This window comes from Etheostoma spectabile, chromosome 8, assembly GCF_008692095.1.
Source record: "Etheostoma spectabile isolate EspeVRDwgs_2016 chromosome 8, UIUC_Espe_1.0, whole genome shotgun sequence".
Classification (NCBI taxonomy): domain Eukaryota; kingdom Metazoa; phylum Chordata; class Actinopteri; order Perciformes; family Percidae; genus Etheostoma; species Etheostoma spectabile.
In genome coordinates, this window is record NC_045740.1 from 13820207 (window position 1) to 13839098 (window position 18892).

An 18892-nucleotide genomic window follows, 5' to 3' on the forward strand; every position below is an offset into this window, starting at 1 on the left:
TCTCCGTGCTCTGATTGGTCGGCAAGGGGTCGCCAGTGTAGTCGTGAGAACTGGTCGTGTGTTGATTTCAGTAGTCATCATGGCGCTCACTTCCCCAGTCAAAGGTAAAGACGTGTCTTCTGCTAACCTAGCTAACATGGCAAGCCGTCATCATATAAGCCTTTTACCTTTAAAGACAGGAATCGATTAAAAGACATCCTTCCCCTCTAACATTTTTGCCGTTTGCTTTTAGTTAATATTACATAAAGTTCCGGCGTCAAACTGTTGTTGGAGCTAGCATTAGCTAGCTAGCTTGGTTACGTTAATGTTTGATTTAAAACTAGCTAAGCAAGCTGTTAAATTAGCTAACACCGCAACCTAACGTTAGATGTGTCTTTGCTATGCTAAAAATGGCGTACGGGTACTTTCTAGATAAGGCAAAATTGTATGCTAGTATACCTATATCTTTTTTTGTATCTCGTCAAGACGTTCAGCTAGTAGCACGATAAGTAGTTGGTTAGCGTATGTGCTCTGCGATAAGGACCCGTGGGAGCTAGCTCTGTAGCCATCTTCCATAACGTTACCTTACTATCAGGAAACATGCATATATGATTTGATATATGAGGATGTTTACAGTCAGTATTGTCATCACCACTTATACAATTTGCACCGCGTTAGCGTGCCATTGCTGCCAATGTTGTTATTCCTTTTTATATTTGCATCTTACGGATCTGTTGAAAATGGCATTCTAGGTCATCGTGCCAATGACATTGTCTGATAAAGCAAACCCAAAGTTGTGTATTAATCATCCCGTATGTTTTCCATTCTGCCTGCTTTGCATTAGGTCATGGCTTTTAGTTTTTGCATGCTGTACCTTTTAATTAAAACAGTAGCTAACTGACATTTCAAAGCATTTCATTGAGTCAGGAAAACCTGTTATGTAAAAAGAAAAGTGAACTGCAAGCTGTTTATGAATTATCTGACCAAAAAAAAAAAGTTCAAATAATTCTGCCATATGTCTTTTGCTACTAAATATTTTGCAGCACACTGTTCTTAAAGAAGTATTTGTTTATGATACAATCTTTGTTTTCAAAACTGGTTCATGCCTGTTAAGTTAAATTGAGCCAAATTACATAATTTCATCTCCGGCAGCAGTGATAATGCTCTGCTGGAGTGTTTAGAGGAGGAAATTCTGCAGTTGAAAAAGATATGAAACCCTGAGTTTGTCACATCGGTTTATTATCAGATTTGTAAGACTAAACTAGTTCTGTGATATGTCTGGTTACGTCTTTTCCTTCAAGTTGTACATCTGCATGCCCTTGATGGATTGTAAGGTTGCATGATTGTTCTTGAGGACATTATTCCTTTTTGTATGTATTCAGTAATTACATAGATTTGGGATACCCAATATAAAGTGCATGCTGTAAGCATTTTACACAATATTTAATTCATGTTTGGGCAAGTCTAGTGTATTCTATGGAGTTTCAAGTGTTGCTTTCAAAGCTAGTAACCCGAGAGACAAAGTTACAGCATGATGTCCTGTTGTGAGACCAGTGAGTTGTGCTGAGCCTAGACTCGCAATATTACTCTTTTCACACAAGCTTTAAGGGAGAATCTCCTCAACATTAAAAAGCTACAGCCTAAATTCAGTAGCAGCCGTCTTTTGGCTCAAACCAACCACCTTTTGATTCTATGCTGTCATGAAGTAGCATGAATCTGATACAAAATAGTTTTGGTTAAGGTAGCCACATCTTGCATTAGCTCACTTTGCTACATTAAAGGTCACAAAGACAAAAATGAGACCAGAAAGATTACTTTCATTTCTCTTTTCTCTGCATTTACATTTCACCCTAAAATCCACCGTCAATAATTTTTCGTTGTTACATTTTCCACAAAGCGTAGTTACAGTGCAGTCTAATTTAACGTCCGGCTGTTCTTTAAACCAGATGCTCAGCTACTTCTTACCATTATCTATTAGCCACAAACCAATAACTGTACATACAAAAAATGTGCCGCCTTGCCACTTACTTAGAGATGGCATAAGCCTTCTCCTTGCTCAGTCTGCCTTGTTTTGAGTAGATCTCCACTGGGTAAGTGTTGTTAGTATGGTAGTGGACCAATTGTTTATACCACTTCATTTTTAAGTCTCATGGATCAAACATGGCCAACCTGCAAGCAGACATGCTGGGGCAAGACAAAAATGATTCGGGGTGATCACAAATGATACTTTCCTAGACTTGTAAAAGCAGGCAGGAATTATTGTTGTATTAATAAATGTTTTTTTTTCCCTCTGCAGAGCACCCATATAGTCATCTAATCGACACACTGAAAGATGGCAGGAGCAAGTTTTTCAATCCTCAGAAATTAAATGATCCGAGATATGGTGAGTTCAGGCCCTCTGATTGAAGGAAAGGTTACATATTTAAACACGTGTCCCTCTTTTGAGACCTTTTCCAGGTAGCACTTACTTTATTCAGATTAGCACGACGTAGAAGTAGTACAAGATCGTACAGTGGAAATATATTAGCATATTATGCTATTGCATAATAAGATTGTTATTCACAGTAGTGTTGAAGGATAGCAGCGTAAACATTAATGCATGGAAAAGTAAACGGCAGTCATAATTAACATTTGTAAAATATACCTGTAGATGAAGGTAATTGTTGAATTAAACTTTATGGGCCTGCAATGGTTTGCCACTTGATGGTTGTAACACTTTCTCAATGCACATCCAATGGACAGTGAAGAGTTGATACACAATCAGATTTAAGTATTGTTTACTGTGCAAAATTAAACGCCGCATTTTGCTATTTCTCTGCGTAGACCAGCTGCCTCTGTCCATCCGTGTCTTACTGGAGGCAGCAATTCGTAACTGTGATGGCTTTTATACAAAAGAAGAAGACGTCCAGAACATTCTGGATTGGAAGCAGCAGCAGAATAGAGCTGAGGTGCCGTTCTCTCCAGCGCGAGTCCTCCTCCAGGACTTCACGTGAGTTTCACAAGGATTTGGGTAAAACAGCTGATCCACCAGGAGTTGCCTTATTAGATCTTGTGTCATCATGATCTTTCTTTGTGTTCCGCACACATTTTGACATAAACAATTTATTGAAATTATAATACTTTGCGTAATACAAGAAGAATATTCCTTTAAATTCCTGAAGAAAGGGTAGGTTGAATTTTTTCTTCTTCTCCATTGACAGTGGTATTCCTGCCATGGTGGACCTGGCAGCCATGAGGGACGCTGTGGCCAAACATGGCGTGGACCCCAGCCTGGTCAACCCTAAATGCCCCACAGACCTCATCGTAGATCACTCATTACAGATTGATTACAGCAAATGGTGTGTTTCCATTTATATTTTCCCTTTTCGTATATTAACAATGAACTAAAGTGAGAAAATAGAGGTAAAGGATGGACATATTAGACTTTTGATTAGTGGATCTTTTTTTTATTATATTCCTAAAAAGCTGAAATAGTAAAAGTTACTTTTTGGGCGGTATGTATATTTCTTCTGTTCTTCATTATAAGGCCATGGTCACACTTGGTGTCTTTTTTGACATGTAAAAGTTGACTTGGGTACTTCTGTTGTTTTGGTTCTAAAAAGAAGCCGAGAGCATCTTTTGTTGCTAAAACAAAAGTTATTGCTACAGTATGTTCTATGTCGTGCGGTGCTAGATAAGACAAAGCGGTTCAGCGATCTAGAGAATGAACAGAGAGAGGGAGCGGTGCTAGTTCTAACATCATTTAAAACAAAGCAAGTTCCCTGAAAAGGGAGCACCTATTCCTATCATATACAGTGGGTACGGAAAGTATTCAGACCCCTTTAAATTTTTCACTCTTTGTTTCATTGCAGCTTTTTCCAAAAATCAAAAAAGTTCATTTATTTCTCAGTAATGTACACTCAGCAACCATCTGACAGAAAAAAACAGAAATTTAGAAATTTTTGCATATTTATTAAAAACAAAAACGAAATATCACATGGTCTAAGATTCAGACCCTTTGTTCAGTATTTAGTAGAAGCACCCTTTGATCTAATACAGCCATGAGTCGTTTTGGGAAAGATGCAACAAGTTTTTCACATCTGGATTGGGTTACCTCTGCCATTCCTCCTTGAGATCTCTCCAGTTCTGTCAGGTTGGATGGTAAACGTTGGTGGACAGTCATTTTCAGGTCTCTCCAGAGATGCTCAAGGGTTTAAGTCAGGGCCTGGTGGGCCATCAAGAACAGCACGGAGTTGTTGTGAAGCCACTCCTGTTATTTAGCGGTGGCTTAGGGTCTGTCTGTTGGAAGGTAAACCTTCGGCCCAGTCTGAGGTCCAGAGCACTCTGGAAAAGGTTTTCGTCAGGATATCCCTGACTTGGCCGCATTCATCTTTCCTCGATTGCAACCAGTCGTCCTGTCCCTGCAGCTGAAAAACACCCCCACAGCATGATGCTGCCACCACCATGCTTCACGTTGAGACTGTATTGGACAGGTGATGAGCAGTGCCTGGTTTTCTCCACACATACCGCTTAGAATTAAGGCCAAAAAGTTCTATCTGGTCTCATCAGACCAGGGAATTTTTTATCACCATCTTGGAGTTTCAGGTGTTTTTAGCAAACTCCATGCGGGTTCATGTGTCTTGCACTGAGGAGAGGCTTCCGTCGGGCCACTCTGCCTAAAGCCCCGACTGGTGGTGCTGCAGTGATGGTTGACTTACTACAACTTTCTCCCATCTCCCGACTGCATCTCGGAGCTAGCCACAGTGACATTGGGTTCTTCTTTGCCTCTCTCACCAAGGCTCTTCTCCGAAGCTCAGTTTGGCCGGACGGCCAGCTCTAGGAAGGGTTCTGGTCGTCCCAAACGTCTTCCATTTGAGGATTATGGAGGCCACTGTGCTCTTAGGAACCTTAAGTGCAGCAGAAATTTTTTTGTAACGACCAGATCTGTGCCTTGCCACAATTCGTCTTGAGCTCTTCAGGCAGTTCCTTTGACCTCATGATTGTCATTTGCTCTGACATGCATGTGAGCTGTAAGGTCTTATATAGAAAGGTGTGTGGCTTTCCTAATCAAGTCCAATCAGTATAATCAACACAGCTGGACTCCAATGAAGGTGTAGAACCATCTCAAGGATGATCAGAAGAAATAGACAGCACCTGAGTACATATGAGGGTACGGCAAAGGGTCTGAATATGACCATGTGATATTTCAGTTTTTCTTTTTAATAAATTTGCAAAAAATTTCTACATTTCTGTTTTTTTCTGTCCAAGATGGGGTGCTGAGTGACATACTGAGAAATAAAATGAACTTTTTGATTTTGGAAAATGGCTGCAAGAAACAAGAGGGTGAAAAAATTTAAAGGGGTCTGAATACTTTCCGTACCCACTGTAGATTAGATTATACTTTATTCATCCAACGACGGGGAAATTTTGTCGTTACAGTAGCAGCATTTTTCAATAACAGCAAAAAACAATTTACTAGTTTTGTACATATATGGACAAAAACAACCTATTGTGGCGTATACAGTACATCATTGTAGATTTGAGTGAACATGCTAACCTGGATTAAGACTATTTTATGTTAAAGGAAACATGCCATTGTTTTGTTGAAATAGGGCCTATCACGCGTCTCCCCTAGCTGTGGATAGTTGGGCCAACGCATTTTTTGTCTCGGTGCATGCATTGTTAGTTCTGTGCAACAATGGCAGCGCCGCCGCTAGTTAGCTAGTGTACTGAATGGAATCTATGTTGCCGGAAGCATGTCGTGAATAAAAGTGAGTAAACAAAAAACAACTCACAATGCATGTTAAGACTAGACAATCCTAAACACAGATATTGACTTGGGACAGTGCTTTGGCTGCGGTCCACCCAATATAGCCCCAAATCAATATCCGACGGAAAAGTCTAGTTAAATAAATTACTATTGTACTATTGTGAATATGCAGGCCACAAGAAGAATTAGGTTGTGTGTTGTTGGCTCACTTTTACCAACAACCGGCAACATAGGATTCTGCTAGCCAAAACAATACCTGCAATGTTAAGTTAAGTTCCTTGTATTGCAGAGTTACACCAACATGAAGAGACCTGCCCGTGGAGCAGTCTTTTTTGGTAAGGAAATGTAAGTATTAACTGGCTACTTAATTTCAAATATTGGTGTTGCCTCATGAAACCTAATTACACTCTCCAATCTCAGAACCTTCAATTTAAATACAAATTAAATGTCAGCTTGTATATGGTGGCACAATGGTGTCCTTCAGGGTTTACCTGTACTCTGGTCGAACAAAAATCCATGGGGTTGGTGATGGGGGAGGCGGGTGCTGCTGCCATTGGTCCTGCCAAAGCCTGTAGAATCAGATGGGGGCACTCGCTTGGTGCCAACAAGGACAGCTCTCTGGAAACGCAACAGATATAAAAACAGTGTAAGGCCAATTGTTTGTGTTTTCAGTACCCCTCACTGCATGTCGCAGCTAAGAACAGTACTATGAACCACAACTAACTGGCTGGTATTGTTAAAAAATAATAATTCAATACCAATACGGTGACTTTGACACAATTTTTTTATTTTGCAGCCCTACTATGTGAGCCCCGTCTCTGTGAACAGAGTTTTACAAGCATGTCTCTGACGTGTAACGATAGACAGTCAATCAAAACATTATTACATCTGGTAGAAGCCTATTCCTAGGTATGAATGGGTATTGAATGGTGCATTTTTTCATGCCTAAAAAGTATTGAGTTTGTACCCAGCCTAAAATTAACAGTGTTGACTTACCTGCATAAAATGATAAAAAGGCCACCCAGAGTGCACTGTTTGGATGTACGTGAGTAGGGATGCCACGTAGCCTCTGTAAAATCCCCTGAAACCATCGGCGAATATCTGCACGTAATGTCACGGCTTTGCCCAAACGTCAGTCTGCGCTTAGTTGTTGTGAGCCCTTTTCGGTTTTGGCCTTGAAACGAGTCGTGTTCCCCCTGTCCTGCATCATCAGTTGCTGGGACACCATCTATGGGCACAGTGATGGTCTGGGCCACCAGGGAAGCTGCGCCCCAGCCACCACCGACTTTACCGTGTTACTGGGCGAGTGTGGGACATAATTGCGCACCACTCATAGGTGGTAATATAAGCCTGTCCGAGATCAGGGTGAAAGTATTGACAATAAAGCCACGGTACAGGCCTCGCACACCCTCCGCTCGCAGGATCTTACCGAAAGCATCAAACGTGCCGGAGTAGAGGGCCTTCCCCTTCTGCCCCTGGAGCAGAGTGCGGATAAGGCTGGTGGGTAGACGGTGGCCCGGTGGTCAAAGTCATGAACACACCCAGGAGTAGAACTTCCTCTGTCCAGGTCCTCCCATTCATAATTTGGATTGCACCTTTCTGATGCATGGTGCCGGCTAGGGCAGCGCTGAGGCCCTAAAGCCACATATCTGCAGTCATCAGCCCTCCAACTGCCATCACAACTGTCACAAGAAACATGCAGCATAGTAAAGCCTGTGGTCAGATGTAGGACTGCTGGGTTCACTCAACAATTCATTCATTCTGTCATGATTTTTAGAAAGAGACATTGCTGTTGAGTCTTTCAATGTGTTTTTGGCTTTGAGCTCCACAAGCCGAGCACCATCTAGTCTATTGTATTTGAGAGAAGAGAAACATCATGGGCAAAAGGCAACTCACACCAAAACAATCTTGATTGATAAATATAGCAATAAACATAGAGACGTATGTATTTTGATTTGACTGTCTCTTTAATCTTACTTTTTGAAAAGAAGCCAAAAAAAGATTGAAAAATCTCCAAACGGATCAAATGACAGATTAGACATTCATGTAATATGCCACAAAAGGTTAGATTTTTTCCATCATTTACACTTTCAAAATAACAATTAAGGTATTAACTCTGCAGGGTACTATTGTTGTGTTGTTTTTTAAAGTAAAGGAAGTAAAAGTATTATGGACTTTTCAAGTCATACATACTTTTACTTCCTGTAGATCCTGGTAGTAGCCGGCCACAACTAGCCTACTGTCCAATAAGTGATAAATACATGTTGGGATTTGTATAGTCCCATTGTGTACAAATAACAAGGTCAGTGAGACCAGCCATCTTCTAACCGTATTCATTCTGGGAACTATTCTCCACAGAGGGGAAAACACTGCTTAGGCGGGAGTGATTGCTGGCAGCACCTGAGAAGCCCCGTGGTGAGAAGCAGACAGAATGATATTAACGGTTATGGGAGCAGACAGTAAACAGTAATGCCTTTTGGGTGTTGCGCTAATCACTCCGCCAAAGTAGCAGGAAATAGCAGTGCTTCGACCCTCCATAGGCTCCTGCACTGCCGGTGAGCTACCCAGCCGCCCCGAGAAGACGATTTTTTAACTAATTTATAAATAATATTGTGAATCTGCTACATTCCTTCGTGAAGTCTCTGAACAAAGCCTCTCTCAAATAATGCATTTATAAAAATAAGTAAAAGAGTGCTTAAAACGAATTTAAGGGCATAAATTGCATAAAGAGCTGCAAACGTTTAGACAAGCTATATTAACAACATTTTAAAAAAGGTATAACAAGTCATAACCTGGGAGACCTGAATGGTGTGATTTGACCAGACAGCACAGGATGCAGAGCTTTTTGCCGGCCTGTATTAACACGGAGGCATGCTATATACAGAATACATGTATATAACGTTACGTTCATGCTATAAAAAAAGAAGAAATTAGGACAAAGAGGGTAAGTTGAGTGCATAGACAAGTTGGCTAATAAAATGTTCAAATTCTGTGCAACGGTAAAACAAGCGTGAGGCCCAATATGATCGACAGCAAGACAAAAAAAAAAACAATGGTATCCTTTATAGCTGCATCTTTAACTTCATATCGGTAAGCGAAAATGTGAATGTCAGCCATGTTTATTGTCTTTTGCGGCGTTTGGTAAAGAAAAGGGGAGCACGTGCAAAGGCACACAGTGTACCCGCGTTAAACATGGAAATACTTATGATAACGTTAGCTGTATAAGAAATAGGCCATATATTTAAAGTAAACAAACCTGTTAGTGGGTCATGTAACTCGAGTTCACCTTCCGACTCCACATTACTTGTTACGAAACTACTGAGCGCTTTGTGATAAACTCTTTCGACGTATCTGTACAAGGTGGGTTATGTCGTCCGTCCATACTGCTGCGAACCAACATAGTCAAAGGTGAAAGGTCATGGTGGGTTGTGTTTTTACGTCAGCGTATTGTTATGGTGCGTTTTCAGTTAAACTGGGAAGTCGGAATTTCCAATATCCCAGTGGGAAATCAATCGCTAGGTGACATAAATAACAAGCTTTTTCTCGGTAAGCAAGTGATCTGTAAACAGTTTTCTCAGCCATCTGACCCACTTCCATTATGCATCCATGTGTGATCCCTGGAACGGTTATGCTCAGAAGTTAGCTGTTTGTTTAATTTGACGATGATGATGCATTCAGGGCCAGATGCAAACGTAGGAATTGCAAACAACCAACGAACAAACAAAGCGTAAATGGCTTTACGTGTAAGGGTGAAAGTGCTCCGATTATTTACTTAAGTAAAAGTAGGAATAGCCACAACAATATAATAATACTCTAATTTAAGTAAAAGTCATGCATTCAGAACAAATTATAACTACTCTCGCAAATAAAATACAAAAAGTACCGTTATTATGCAGCTTATTGGTCCCTGTCAGTCTCTCATCATAACATTGATGATGATGACTAAGACGGTTTTGAGAGACTATTTGAACTAATTTATATACTGGGGTAGTGTAAATATGTTACATTTGGTGAAAAGTCCGGAGAAAGCCTCTCAATCTGTTTTATTTGGTATCATAAATTGTTACATTGTTTTTCTCCCCAAAGATTTATCAGTGGGAAGCTACCTTGACTAATCCTGCTTTCCTTTGGTGCCCCTTTCTTATTTACTCTCACGTCACCGAAATGACTGGAGTAATTGTTACAAAAATTTATACATTCTTGGTGTCTCATGAGAATTAGGTCACCAAGTAAGTATTTACAAGGGATTTGCCCTGGGGGATGGGGCATACATACAACTCATTAAACTTTAGAAAGTTGTTGATCTGACCCTGTGTCACTTTATTCTCCGAGCTCGTAATGCTCCTATAATCAACTCACAAAGGTCAGCCAGTAGATGATAGGATATAAACCAACAGTCATGATCAGATTGATTCGTAAAAGATAGTTCATTCTAGTGCATTATGTTATATAAACTGATCATAGGTTTTGCCAAAAAAATAAATTACCAATGAAAGAAAAATATTAAAAGACTAAAAACCAAAGTTTCAAACATGAGATAAAAACGAGTGCTTTAGCTGCTTTTTAAAAGCATAAATAATCTGCAAACACAGTTCTAGGAACACTAGCAGTGAAATAAATGTACTGGAGTAAAAAGTACAATATTTCTCTTTAAATGTATAGTGGAGACATGTATCAACTGGAATTACTCAAAACTAAAGATGATTACTAGCTCATTATTGTATTGTAGTACAGTAGTTAAGTAAATAGTTACATTCCAACGCTGATATCTGGAATGCAAAAATTTAGACAGATGGACAGAGTGGAAGTTTTTAAAACAAACCTTTAAAAGTATATTGTTGCATGTGTTGTTGAATGTTATGTTTGGAAGTTGATGTAAGCAGCAGCATCAGAAGCAGCTGAATAGCAAATATGAATATTGACTTGATCATAATGCAGATTGTAACTCCTGTTTACAAGCTACAAGAACTAAATGTTTACCTGACTTCCGTGACTGCTGTCCCTTCTATATGTTTGAAAACAGCATAGCGTTTGTTTTGTCAGCATTTAAAACCAGTTTGAGATGGAACATGTGTGATGACAGCAACACATGCAACTTGCAGATGTTCAAAAACAAGGGCAACAGTTTTGCACAACGATAGGATACACATTAGCATGTACTGTATGTAAAGAGAATCATCAATTTTGATTTTTTTTATTGCTTACGCACTATTTTTCAATGCATTTTCCAGGGACGGTTTTTCAAAACACTACATCCAATTAGTCAACTACACTTCAGACCCTTGCAAAATGAAACACTTGCAAAAATTATGCACTAATTTACTTTAAAAAAAACAACCATTTGTTACAGTCTATGTATGAAACACACACGTTTCATGTGACTTAATTCTGTTTGAACCAGTTACACACTGCTGTTGCTAACCTAAAACCTTTTCGCAATTACTTCTCAGTTATTAGAGTACTGTAAATGAAGTACACAGAGAGTGCAAAATATAATACGTTCACCAAACACTACACAAGACCAATGCTGCAGACTGAGAGAAATATAATATATTCTCCATATACCCAATCAGTCTACATGTCAACAATGGAGAATCAAAAAAAACATGCCCCAGTTTCATACTACTGCAATACAGTTATATAGTTAGCTCAGCAAACACAGACAAACATGATACTGTATCCAGCACACGTTACAATTACAGTAAAAAAGAAAATACAGTACAGAAAATAATAGACAACCTGCTGCATTTTTTATAGTGCTTAAACGTGACTTGTGGGGCTACAATTAATAAATAATGTGTGGCACATGACAGCTGTGTTCACAGATCGGCTCACAGGTGTGGTCATTTAATAACTGTCATTTGACAGTCAGTGCTTTGGAACTGCAAGGAAGTGACATCACGATATACTTCTGTGTCTAATGTATACAAATGTGTTAGTGTTTTGCAAATCAGTGTGTATTGTTTTGCAAAAAGTGCGAGGTGACATTAATGGTGCACAATCTGGGCCAATGTCTTCCTTCTTGAGTGTAAGGTTTTGACAATTATGAAATGCGTTTGATTTCAGTGTGTAGGCAATCGTCAAAAACTGTAACATTAATTGTGAAGAAAGTGTGTCCTAAAACTGACCCTGCGGCACACCTTAGTGACTTCTAAATAACTTGAGGAGATACCATTAAGTTGAACACACTATTTACACTAAAGGAGTTCACAAACCAGCCAACAGGCTGGTCTGAGAAGCTATATATCAGAAAGCCTCTGCCATAAAATGCCATAATCTACAGAATCAAATGCTTTGGAAAAATCTATGAAAAATGCAGCACAGTATTTTTTGGAATCCAAGGCATCCATACATCATTTAACACTTTCATTGAGGCAGTTACTGTGCTGTGGTGTTTCCTGAAGCCAGACTGAAGGGGAGCTAAATCTGATCATTCACCAACTTTCAAGAAGTACAAAAGCTGTTTCCAACATCAGGAATACCATTATTTTGTATGAAAAGATTAAAACTATGAGACACTGGTTTGCTATAACATCGCTGCCAGACGTAAGAGGAAAGATTGAGAGGTTGTCAGAGCCGCGGATTTTTGAGATCTAGGCTTTAAAGCTTTAAAAACTCTTGCACATGATAAAATAAATGAGAAGGTGTGGCTGGTGCAAAGATGATTGGAAGGGAAGAAGTTGGTGGATTACCATCAGAAACTGTGTCAAACAAGGAGCTGGAGGCCACAACATGTCTGTTAAAACAGTTAAACATTTTACTTTGATTTGACTAGGTATCTCAAGGGTATAAATGAATTTAAGGGCTTCAAACTAAAAAAAAAATGTAAATGCACGTTTACGTTTTTGTCTTTGACCAAGGGAATTTGAATGCAACACAGACATAGTCGGGGGAGACTGAAGGCAGCATGTGTAAGTCACATAATGACGAATCTTTGATACAGTCACAGTGGCCTTTTAAAGCCCAGTCAGTAAACTAACTGTCTATGTACTGTCATGGTCCCAAATGAATTCATGTAGCCTATGGTATTGTGTATACAAACTATGGCAGACGTTTGAATAATAATCCCATATTCTGTTTCTATTTGCTGAACATAAAGTTTTATTTGAAGGATCATGCCTTTTGTCTTATTGGTACCACGGACTGACTCCAAATCTAACTTTGGAAATGTAAATGTTAAAAAAAGAAGGCGTGAATATTTTAATACTTTTATACTATTATATATGTTAATATGTGATAGCAGTGATATAGGTATTGTTCCTGTTCCTTTTGTTTGGATTTACTTTCTATTCTCTTTTTCCATAGTATCTGGTTTTATCAGTACATAATGTGTGTAGAATTGGGCCGTTCTAAAGAGAGAGAGAGAAGAAACCCAAAGGTCCACTTACTAGCTTTTTTTTCTGGCTTTCAACCGCATTTTCCAGTCTTCATTAGGGGATAGAGTGTGTCAGTTTTTAAAAAGACCCCCTTTCCAATATAATGACCACTTTTTATTTTTAATAACACTTTTTTTTTATACTGACCACCATGACAACTGGGCAAACTCCATCGGGTGAAGAATATGAGATGTGGCCAAAAGCTGTAATAAAAGCTCAACGAAATAGTATTGAGTTAATTTTCTTTACTGTTTAACCATATACATAAATACATGGTAAAATGTTATCGTTTTGTTTTACTTGTGCAGTAATTCTTGAATGGGCGTGGCTGTAAATCTCCGTGCTCTGATTGGTCGGCAAGGGGTCGCCAGTGTAGTCGTGAGAACTGGTCGTGTGTGATTTCAGTAGTCATCATGGCGCCACTTCCCCAGTCAAAGGTAAAGACGTGTCTTCTGCTAACCTAGCAACATGGCAAGCCGTCTATCATATAAGCCTTTTACCTTTAAAGAAGGAATCGATTAAAGACATCCTTCCCTCTAACATTTTTTGCCGTTTGCTTTTAGTAATATTACAAAAGTTCCGGCGTCAAATGTTGTTGGAGCTAGCATTAGCTAGCTAGCTTGGTTACGTTAATGTTTGATTTAAAACTAGCTAAGCAAGTGTTAAATTAGCTAACACCGCAACCTAACGTTAGATGTGTCTTTGCTTGCTAAAAAGGCGGACGGTACTTTCTAGATAAGGCAAAATTGTATGCTAGTAACCTATATCTTTTGTATCTCGTCAAGACGTTCAGCTAGTAGCACGATAAGTAGTTGGTTGGAGTATGTGCTCTGCGATAAGGACCGTGGGAGCTAGCTCTGTAGCATCTTCCATAACGTTACCTACTATCAGGAAAAATGCAATATGATTTGATATATGAGGATGTTACAGTCAGTATTGTCATCACCACTTATACAATTTGCACCGCGGTAGCGTGCCATTGCTGCCAATGGTGTTATCTTTTATATTTGCATCCGGATCTGTTGAAAATGGCATTCTAGGTCATCGTGCCAATGACAGTTGATAAAGCAAACCCAAAGTTGTGTATTAATCATCCCGTATGTTTCCATTCTGCCTGCTTTGCATTAGGTCATGGCTTTTAGTTTTGCATGCTGTACCTTTAATTAAAACAGTAGCTAACTGACATTTCAAAGCATTTCATGAGTCAGGAAAAAATGTATGTAAAAAGAAAAGTGAACTGCAAGCTGTTATGAATATCTGACCAAAAAAAAAAAGTTCAATAATTCTGCCATATGTCTTTTGCCACTAAATATTTTGCAGCACACTGTTCTTAAAGAAGTATGTTTATGATACAATCTTTGTTTTCAAAACTGGTTCATGCCTGTTAAGTTAAATTGAGCCAATTACATAATTTCATCTCCGGCAGCAGTGATAATGCTCTGCTGGAGTGTTTAGAGGAGGAAATTCTGCAGTTGAAAAAGATATGAAACCCTGAGTTTGTCACATCGGTTATTATCAGATTTGTAAGACTAAAATAGTTCTGTGATATGTCTGGTTACGTCTTTTCCTTAAGTTGTACATCTGCTGCCTTGATGGATTGTAAGGTTGCAGATTGTTCTGAGGACATTTCCTTTTTTTTGTATGTATCAGTAATTACATAGATTTGGGATACCCAATATAAAGTGCATGCTGTAAGCATTTTACACAAATTTAATTCATGTGGGCAAGTCTAGTGTATTCTATGGAGTTTCAAGTGTTGCTTTCAAAGCAGTAACCGGAGACAAAGTACAGCATGATGTCCGTTGTGAGACCAGTGAGTTGTGCTGAGCCTAGACTCGCAATATTACTCTTTTACACAAGCTTTAAGGGAGAATCTCCTCAACATTAAAAAGCTACAGCCTAAATTCGTAGCAGCCGTCTTTTGGCTCAAACCAACCACCTTTTGATTCTATGCGTCATGAAGTAGCATGAATCTGAACACAAATAGTTTTGGTTAAGGTAGCCACATCTTGCATTAGCTCACTTGCTACATAAAGGTCACAAAGACAAAAAATGAGACCAGAAAGATTACTTTCATTTTCTTTTCTCTGCATTTACATTTCACCCTAAAATCCACCGTCAATAATTTTTCGTTGTTACATTTTCCACAAAGCGTAGTTACAGTGCAGTCTAATTTAACGTCCGGCTGTTCTTAACCAGAGCTCAGCTACTTCTTACCATTATCTATTGCCACAAACCAATAACTGTACATACAAAAATGTGCCGCCTTGCCACTTACTTAGAGATGGCATAAGCCTTCTCCTTGCTCAGTCTGCCTTGTTTTGAGTAGATCTCCAGGGTAAGTGTTGTTAGTATGGTGTGGACCAATTGGTTATACCACTTCTTTTAAGTCTCATGGATCAAACATGGCCAACCTGCAAGCAGACATGCTGGGGCAAGACAAAAAATGATTCGGGGTGATCACAAGATACTTTCCTAGACTGTAAAAGCAGGCAGGATATTGTTGTATTAATAAATTTTTTTTTCTCGCAGAGCACCCATATAGTCATTAATCGACACACTGAAAGATGGCAGGAGCAAGTTTTTCCACCTCAGAATTAAATGATCCGAGATATGGAGTTCAGGCCCTCTGATTGAAGGAAAGGTTACATATTTAAACACGTGTCCCTTTTGAGACCTTTTCCAGGTAGCACTTACTTTATTCAGATTAGCACGACGTAGAAGTAGTACAAGATCGTACAGTGGAATATATTAGCTATTATGCTATTGCATAATAAGATTGTTATTCACAGTAGTGTTGAAGGATAGCAGCGTAAACATTAATGCATGGAAAAGTAAACGGCAGTCATAATTAACATTTGTAAAATTACCTAGATGAAGGTATTGTTGAATTAAACTTTATGCCTGCAATGGTTTGCCACTGATGGGTGTAACACTTTCTCAATGCACATCCAATGGACAGTGAAGAGTTGATACACAATCAGATTTAAGTAGTTTTACTGTGCAAAATTAAACGCGCATTTTGCTATTTCTCTGCGTAGACCAGCTGCTCTGTCCATCCGGTTTACTGGAGGCAGCAATTCGTAACTGTGATGGCTTTTATACAAAAGAAGAAGACGTCCAGAACATTCTGGATTGGAAGCAGCAGCAGAATAGAGCTGAGGTGCCGTTCTCTCCAGCGCGAGTCCTCTCCAGGACTTCACGTGAGTTTCACAAGGATTTGGGTAAAACAGCTGATCCACCAGGAGTTGCCTTATTAGATCTTGTGTCATCATGTCTTCTTTGTGTCCGCACACATTTGACATAAACAATTTATTGAAATTATAATACTTTGCGTAATACAAGAAGAATTTCCTTAAATCCTGAAGAAAGGGTAGGTTGAATTTTTCTTCTTCTCCATTGACAGTGGTATTCTGCCATGGTGGACCTGGCAGCCATGAGGGACGCTGTGGCCAAACATGGCGTGGACCCCAGCCTGGTCAACCCTAAATGCCCACAGACCTCATGTAGATCACATCATACAGATTGATTACAGCAAATGGTGTGTTTCCATTTATATTTTCCCTTTCGTATATTAACAATGAACTAAAGTGAGAAAATGAGGTAAAGGATGGATATTGACTTTTGATTAGTGGACTTTTTTTTATATATCCTAAAAAGCTGAAATAGTAAAAGTTACTTTTGGGCGGTATGTATATTTCTTCGTTCTTCATATAAGGCCATGGTCACACTTGGTGTTTTTTGACATGTAAAAGTTGACATTGGGTATTCTGTTGTTTTGGTTCTAAAAAGAAGCCGAGAGCATCTTTTGTTGCTAAAAAAAAATTATTGCTACAGTATGTGTCATGTCGTGCGGTGCTAGATAAGACAAAGCGGTTCAGCGATCTAGAGAATGAACAGAGAGAGGGAGCGGTGCTAGTTCTAACATCATTTAAACAAAGCAAGTTCCTGAAAAGGGAGCACCTATTCCTATCATATACAGGGGTCGGAAAGTATTCAGACCCCTTTAAATTTTCACTCTTTGTTTCATTGCAGCCTTTTTCCAAAAATCAAAAAAGTTCATTTATTTCTCAGTAATGTACACTCAGCAACCCATTCTGACAGAAAAAAACAGAAATTTAGAAATTTTTGCATATTTATTAAAAACAAAAACTGAAATATCACATGGTCTAAGGATTCAGACCCTTTGTTCAGTATTTAGTAGAAGCACCCTTTTGATCTAATACAGCCATGAGTCGTTTTGGGAAAGATGCAACAAGTTTTTCACATCTGGATTGGGTTCCTCTGCCATTCCTCCTTGAGATCTCTCCAGTTCTGTCAGGTTGGATGGTAAACGTTGGTGGACAGTCATTTTCAGGTCTCTCCAGAGATGCTCAATGGGTTTAAGTCAGGGCCTGGTGGGCCATCAAGAACAGCACGGAGTTGTTGTGAAGCCACTCCTGTTATTTAGCGGTGGCTTAGGGTCATGTCTGTTGGAAGGTAAACCTTCGGCCCAGTCTGAGGTCCAGAGCACTCTGGAAAAGGTTTTCGTCAGGATATCCCTGACTTGGCCGCATTCATCTTTCCTCGATTGCAACCAGTCGTCCTGTCCCTGCAGCTGAAAAACACCCCCACAGCATGATGCTGCCACCACCATGCTTCACGTTGAGACTGTATTGGACAGGTGATGAGCAGTGCCTGGTTTTCTCCACACATACCGCTTAGAATTAAGGCCAAAAAGTTCTATCTGGTCTCATCAGACCAGGGATTTTTTATCACCATCTTGGAGTTTCAGGTGTTTTTAGCAAACTCCTGCGGGTTCATGTGTCTTGCACTGAGGAGAGGCTTCCGTCGGGCCACTCTGCCAAAGCCCCGACTGGTGGTGCTGCAGTGATGGTTGACTTACTACAACTTTCTCCCATCTCCCGACTGCATCTCGGAGCTCAGCCACAGTGACATTGGGTTCTTCTTTGCCTCTCTCACCAAGGCTCTTCTCCGAAGCTCAGTTTGGCCGGACGGCCAGCTCTAGGAAGGGTTCTGGTCGTCCCAAACGTCTTCCATTTGAGGATTATGGAGGCCACTGTGCTCTTAGGAACCTTAAGTGCAGCAGAAATTTTTTGTAACTGACCAGATCTGTGCCTTGCCACAATTCGTCTTGAGCTCTTCAGGCAGTTCCTTGACCTCATGATTGTCATTGCTCTGACATGCACTGTGAGCTGTAAGGTCTTATATAGAGGTGTGTGGCTTTCCTAATCAAGTCCAATCAGTATAATCAACACAGCTGGACTCCAATGAAGGTGTAGAACCATCTCAAGGATGATCAGAAGAAATAGACAGCACCTGAGTACATATGAGGGTACGGCAAAGGGTCTGAATATGACCATGTGATATTTCAGTTTTTCTTTTTAATAAATTTGCAAAAAATTTCTACATTTCTGTTTTTTTCTGTCCAAGATGGGGTGCTGAGTGACATACTGAGAAATAAAATGAACTTTTTGATTTTGGAAAATGGCTGCAATGAAACAAAGAGTGAAAAATTTAAAGGGGTCTGAATACTTTCCGTACCCACTGTAGATTAGATTATACTTTATTCATCCAACGACGGGGAAATTTTGTCGTTACAGTAGCAGCATTTTTCAATAACAGCAAAAAACAAAAACACACAAACAAGTAAGCACGAAAGAAATACAAGGCAAGAAATACAGGCAAGCAATAGACAATGAAAATATGGTAGACTGAGTAGGCCTAAGTAAGATGGCGTCAAACAAAAGGAATTTTAAAGTGCGGTTGCCATGATAAGAGAAACAAT

At 39.6% G+C, this 18892-nt stretch overlaps 1 protein-coding gene and 1 pseudogene across 1 annotated transcript in view; one reads left to right on the plus strand and one right to left on the minus strand.

Annotated features, from left to right (window-relative positions):
- Window positions 1-18892, plus strand: part of ireb2 (iron-responsive element binding protein 2) — a 29977-nt gene continuing 11085 nt past the window's right edge. Inside the window, exons 1-4 of the mRNA XM_032523902.1 lie at window positions 1-104; window positions 2276-2362; window positions 2803-2968; window positions 3180-3317. Of these exons, the coding sequence (XP_032379793.1) occupies window positions 80-104; window positions 2276-2362; window positions 2803-2968; window positions 3180-3317 (416 nt within the window). The 5' untranslated portion in view covers window positions 1-79. The remainder of the gene's footprint in view (window positions 105-2275; window positions 2363-2802; window positions 2969-3179; window positions 3318-18892) is intronic.
- Window positions 3649-7433, minus strand: LOC116694216 (solute carrier family 25 member 44-like; annotated as a pseudogene).